At 54.7% G+C, this 6010-nt stretch overlaps 1 protein-coding gene across 2 annotated transcripts; it reads left to right on the forward strand.

Moving 5' to 3' along the window:
* Nucleotides 1-34: 34 nt before the first annotated feature.
* On the forward strand, nt 35-5996 carry FAM71E1 (family with sequence similarity 71 member E1). Of its 2 annotated transcripts, none has more exons than XM_027515037.1 (5): nt 35-263; nt 448-566; nt 886-1052; nt 4726-4996; nt 5496-5996. In XM_027515037.1, the coding sequence occupies exons 1-5, from the start codon at nt 194-196 to the stop codon at nt 5550-5552; spliced, it is 684 nt and encodes a 227-aa protein (XP_027370838.1). In that variant the 5' UTR covers nt 35-193; the 3' UTR covers nt 5553-5996. The 2 variants fall into 2 exon arrangements, with proteins under 2 accessions (XP_027370838.1, XP_027370839.1); XM_027515038.1 differs by having other exon boundaries at nt 922-1052.
* Nucleotides 5997-6010: the final 14 nt, after the last annotated feature.

Below are 6010 nucleotides of genomic sequence, written 5' to 3' on the forward strand. Positions count from 1 at the left end.
GGGCCTGACGTCACTGGACGACCGCGGCTCCCTCCGGGCGTCCGGGTACCGCCCCCTCTGGTGACGTCACAACCGTGGACTTCCGACGTATCGGCGCCATCCACCGCCCTATGACGTCACAGAGCCCGCGGCCCCGCCCCCGTTTTCTCCCTGGGCACCGCCCTCCGCTCCTCCCAAGGGGCGGGGCGTTGCGATGAAACGGGGCCACGAGCCTAAGCCGGCCTTCGGTGGAGCAGGTGAGGTGGGACCAGGCGTGATGGCAGGTGAGAAGTGGAACCGGGCCTGGAGGGGTTGGATTAGGTGTGGGAACCAGGTGAGGGATGGGGCCTGCGATGCGGAGACCGGTAGCCGGGAACCGCCTACCCTCCGCGCGGGGCTGTCCGCCCTGGTTAGGGGACACCTACCCAGCCTCTTGGAATAGATCTGAGAACTTCGCCGCTTCTGTAGAACGCCCCCTGGTTCCAGCCTGTCCCACGGGCCGGCCCGGACGGCTCCAGCGCCATCTCCTGAGCGGCGAATTCGACCAGCTGCGAGACTTCCCCATCTTTGAGAGCAACTTCGTGCAGGTGTGGAGCCCCAGGACCCTCTGAGCCCAAGCCTGGGCCCCGACCTCCAGACCTAGGGAACCTCTCCTCGCCTTACCGCCCATCTCCTGACCTCCACACCCCACGCCCGCCAATACCTCCAAACCTTTAGTTTCTCTATGACTGCTAACCGTTGATTCCCTCAGTCCATGTCCCTGACTTCATACCCAGGTGACTCGACCTTTGACCCCAAGATATCTGATCCTCTTCTTGATGGTTAATTTTATTGGTTCATGCCCCTTAATCCTACCAAAATTCCTGACCTCTGATCCCTCCCCAACCTTGCTCTCCATTTATCCAGCTTCTAACCTCTGATGCCACCCCTCCCCCGGCCCAGGTGACCCGGTTAGGAGAAGTTGCCAACAAGGTCACCATGGGAGTGGCAGCCTCCAGTCCAGCCCTGGAACTCCCAGACCTGTTGCTTCTGGCGGGCCCTGCCAAGGAGAATGGACACCTGCAGCTCTTCGGGTGACTGCCCCCGCTCCCAGCCTACACTGTGTTCCTCCTCAGCTCTGGGCACCCTAGATTCCCTGAAACACCTCCTTTCACCCTGAAGACCCCCAGGGCCAGGAGCCATGGATGGCTGCCAGCCCTCTGTGGGCTACTGGTCCACCCAGGAGAACAAGCACAGGGCCATCCACAGGGATCAGCAGTCAGGGATAGATGGACATGAGGCGAACCCCATGGCCACATCCTGGTAGGGGTCAGGAGAGCGGCCATTTATGCAGCACCTACTGCATGGGTTTCCTTGGTGGCTCAGACGGTAAAGTGTCTGCCTGCAATGCGGGAGACCCGGGTCTGATCCCTGGGTTGGGAAGATCCTCTGGAGAAGGAAATGGCAACCCACTCCAGTACTCTTGCCTGGGAAATCCCGTGGATAGAGGAGCCTGGTAGGCTACAGTCCATGGAGTTGCAGAGTCAGACACAACTGAGCGACTTCACTTTCACTGAATGGCAGTTGTCCCATGGACCATGCACACTGTCTCGTCTCTGACCCCATACTCTCATATGCTGGGGCCCCTTAACCCCATCCTCAAAAAGAAAAACCGAGGCCCAGAGAGGCGAGCCACTTGGCCAGGGTCCTAGAGTGAGTCAGGGGTGGCCTGGATTGGAACTGCCTGCTCCTCACGACTGGCCCCCTGGATTCTGGAGCTCTCAGGCCACTCTCTCCAAGCTGCCCCTGCAGGTCTTTGTGTTTTGTTTTGTTTTTTTCATTGAAAAAGTAATGCAAATACACTCTAAGGTACAAAACACACAGCACAAAATGCACCCTTCTCCCATCCTAGGCTCCTGCCTCCAGCTCCAGCTGCAAATACCAAAGCATTTACATGAGTAGAGTATATTTACAGAAACATTCTGCCAGTGGCTTTCTTTTGTTTTTTGACTGCATGTGTGCTAAGTCGTTTCAGTAATGTCTGACTCTGCAACGCTGTGGACTGTAGCCCACCAGGTTCCTCTGTCCATGGGATTCTCCAGGCAAGAATACTGAAGTGGATGGCCATGCCCTCCTTCAGGGTATCTTCCCAACACAGGAATCGAACGTGTGACTCTTAGGTCTCCTGCATTGGCAAGGGGGTTTTTTTACCACTAGCGCCACCTGCATTTCATAGTTAATGAAAGAAAGGGGGAAGGGAGGGAAGGAAGGAAGGAAGAATGGAGTCACATTGTCACATACACACAAACACACACACAGACACACAATCCTTTGTTTCCAGTTCTGAAATCCAAAAAGTTTTTTTTTTTTTCAACTCATTCAGTGATATAATCTGATTCTGACCCAAACGAACTTGAAGCTACTTACAGCCTTTATTTATCCGCCCTGGATAAGTTGAAAACATTTCACAAAGCAGTATTCTGATGCCAGAACCCTGTACTGAGACATTCTCTACCACCTCCCTTTTCTTTTCAATATTAATTGTATCCCACCACTTGAGTCACGACTTGCAGTTGGAAGAATATCAGGGATGGTGCTGAGAAGGGCTCTTTGATCTCCTTGTAATCTCCTTCTGCACTCTCCCTTCTCCCACCATAAAACATACCACAGAAGTAAAATCATTGAGCTTGCTCTGCCAGCTCAGTCTCCAGACTCACCCCCCTGCCCCTCATTTCTAACCAGCTCCCAGCCCTGGGTGATTCTGTGCGGGGATGGACAGGTCCTCTTTTGGACACACCATTCAACAAACTCCACCCCCTTGGACATCAAGCTTGCATCTGCCTCTTGCTGTGATTACGTAATAGGGAATGTCCTTGAATGAATGGCTGCCTTCAGACAGCTTGGGTTCATATCCTGGCTTCACCTCTTCTCTGCCTTTGGCTAAGTTTCCTACCCGTCTGGGTCTCAGTTTCCTCACCTGCAACATGGGGATAAGAGGAGAACCCACTTTCCAGGGCTGTCAGGGGATAAACTGAGTAAATGTTTGTGAAACACTTGGAACAGCACCTGGCACACAGTATGAGCCGTGAAAAAGTCAGCTGCTTTTCTTCCATTTGGGGACCATAATAACAGATCGAGTCGCCTACTGAGGGACACTGATGTGTCCTGTGCCTGGGGGTGACCACCAGTGCAGCAGGCTGGGCACATCCATGCACAGCCGGGAGGGTGTCAAGTCAGTTTCTGGAGATACATTGCTGGGCCTGAGGGGGCTGGTGTGTAGCTACCCAGTGTTGCTAAGAACCTTGGTACGACTTGGGTTCAAATTCCTGCTGTGTGATCTCTGCCAAATTATCCATCCTGTCCGGATTGTTTCCTCTGCTGCCTTTTTTGGACCTTGAGTTTGGCTGGGGGCCTGAGCGATTCATATATTCAAATACTCAGTGAGCATTCATTGAGCATGGACCGTGGGTCAGCTGCGGATACTAAGGAAACAGCAGTGAAAAAAATCACACCAAACCCTCTGCCCTCAAGCTCACCTTCTACTAGGAAGGCAGACAGAATAGATGTCAGTTTGTCCAGTGGCTGAGGTCTGTGGAGACAGATCAGAAGGGAGTGAAGGGTGGGCATGGGGAGGTCAGTGAGGGCAGATGTGGTTGTAAATAAGCAGGAGGTTGTAAACAGATCTTCTGAGAAGGTGCCACTTGAGAAAACTATGAGATGAAGGGGCTGAGCCATGGGGATGGTTGGAGGAGGAAGATTTCGGGCAGAGGAAACAGCCTGTGCAAAGGTCCTGGGGTAGGACCAAGCCTGGCAGGTTTGTGGAACAGTAAGACCAGTATGGCTGGAGACAGTAAACCAGGAGAAAGGGCGGGAGGGGAGGACGGAGAAGGCACAAAACAGCGCAGATCTTGCAGAGCCTAGCGGTCAAGACCAGGACTCCGTTTCCTCTGAGCCCTGGGAGCGATTTGAGCTAACTCTCCTGTTGATTTGGCTCCGAGGTAAAGAATCCACCTGTAATGCAGGAGACGCAGGAAACACGGGTTCGATCCCTGTGTCGGGAAGATCCCCTGGAGGAGGAAATGGCAATCCATTCCAGTGTTCTTGCCTGGACAACCCTATGGACCAAGGAACCTGGCGGGCTGCAGTTCATGGGTCCCAAAGAGTCGCACACGACTGAGTGCAGGCACCCATTTCACCCGGGTGCTGATTGGCGCCCTCTGGCGGCAGTATGGGAAAAGACTGGGGTGAAAGCGGGAAATTGTGGAGAGACTTAGAAATGGTTGGATTTGGAGTATTAATATTAGTACATTTTAACGGTGGAGCCATCAGGACTTGGTAAGATCGGTTAAGGATGTCAAAAAGACGGATCAGGAGCGATTCGCACAATTTCTGGCTGAGCAAGTGGGAGGATATAGCGAAGACGAAGAAGAAGAGGAGCAGGTTTGGGGTTGGGCTTAGGTCAAGAATTGGGCTGTTGGATGTTACATGTGTCTGATGTCGATCCAACATCCAAATGTTAAATTCAAGCAAGCAGCTATCTATTCGAGTCTCGCGTTCAGGAGGGGGAGGACCAGCGGGAGACAAAGATGGGCTCCGTGTCTGGACGAAAGTTTGGGATAGATAAAATGCAAGAGGCAGAGAAAGCGACAAGACTCCTAAAAAAAAAAAAAAAAAAGACTCCTTCCGGGGGCGGAGAGGGGCGCTGGGGTGGGCACTGCTGGCGCCTGGGAGGGTCAGATGCTGAGGCTGCCCCTTCCGCCCACCCAGGCTGTTCCCCTTGCAGTTCGTCCAGCTCTTCGTCCACGACGAAAGCCGCTGGCAGCTCAAGGTCAAGTTCCGCACTGGCCGTGCCTTCTACCTGCAGCTGCGGGCCCCGCCCGAGAGCCGCGACCGCGAGTTCGGCCAGTGGGTGCGCCTGCTCTACCGCCTGCGCTTCCACTCGGCCCAGGGAGCCGTGCCTTTCACGCAGGACTACTCGGCGCTGGAGGACGACGAGGACGATGACGAAGACGAGGACCGCGATCTGCCAGCGGGAGAGGCGAGGAGGGGGAGGGGTGTGGGCGGGGCTCCTGGGTCGGAGGGAAGAGGGAGTTGAGGGCCTGGATCCCGGATCTGAGAGTGGAGGTGACCCAGAGCCCAGACTCCTGAGTCCTGAAAGGGTGTTCTGTCTCTGCTCAGAGTTCAGGAGGCTCTCAAAGCAGAGCAAGGTCCGCAGGGCCTTGATGCGCCAACAGAGGTGGCAATGGTTTCCTAATGGGGCATCACCTACCCAGCCTCCCTCCCCTTGACCTAGCACGCTGGGATCTGGAGAGGGAATACCTAGGCCTTGAAGAGTCGGCCAGGCCAGTTCCCCCGAATGCCTGGGGAGGGGAAAGACACCAGTCTTCAAAGGGGACAGTGGAACCTAAGGGGCCTCTTCCTTGAGAACCCCCCTGCTCCCCACGCCTTCCCAGGAAGTACAAAGCGCCCACTCACCCATCCCCCAAACAGCAGATACATCCACAAAGCGTCTGAGACCAACTCTCTCTTGTACCCAGCTTCAAGCCATGGAAGCCAGACTTGACCCACAGATGTCTGAACTCTGGGGACTCTGACTCCTCCAACGTTCTTTGAGGTCACCAAAAGACCAGAGATCAAAGTGTCCCCTACCTTGGGGCCAGACAGATGAATTAATATTAAAGTTACTAAAGATCGGCCACTTAAGAACTAAGAAAACCGGGTCACGAGCACTTTCCCCATCGTCACCAATTCAACGTGGCGGAAGCAGCTCTTTCAGTAATGGCTGCCTCAGCATGGTCTCCGGTTCATGGTGTCTGGCTCCTTGGGCCCCGCAGGCACCATTCCAGCATGTCTACGTCCTAAGGGTAGCCCCTCCAAGTCAGTCCTTGGGTTCCTCTTTGACCTACTATGGCTGCCACTGTAGCCAGCCCGCCTCCTCCCCGCTCACAGTGGGTCCTCCCAAGAGGGCTGCCTCCAGAGGGTCTTGGGTCCCCCTGTGACTGTGCAGTTGCCATGGCAACATGGTGAAAGCGAAAGTTGCTAAGTCGTGTCA

Source organism: Bos indicus x Bos taurus, chromosome 18, assembly GCF_003369695.1.
Source record: "Bos indicus x Bos taurus breed Angus x Brahman F1 hybrid chromosome 18, Bos_hybrid_MaternalHap_v2.0, whole genome shotgun sequence".
Classification (NCBI taxonomy): Eukaryota; Metazoa; Chordata; class Mammalia; order Artiodactyla; family Bovidae; genus Bos; species Bos indicus x Bos taurus.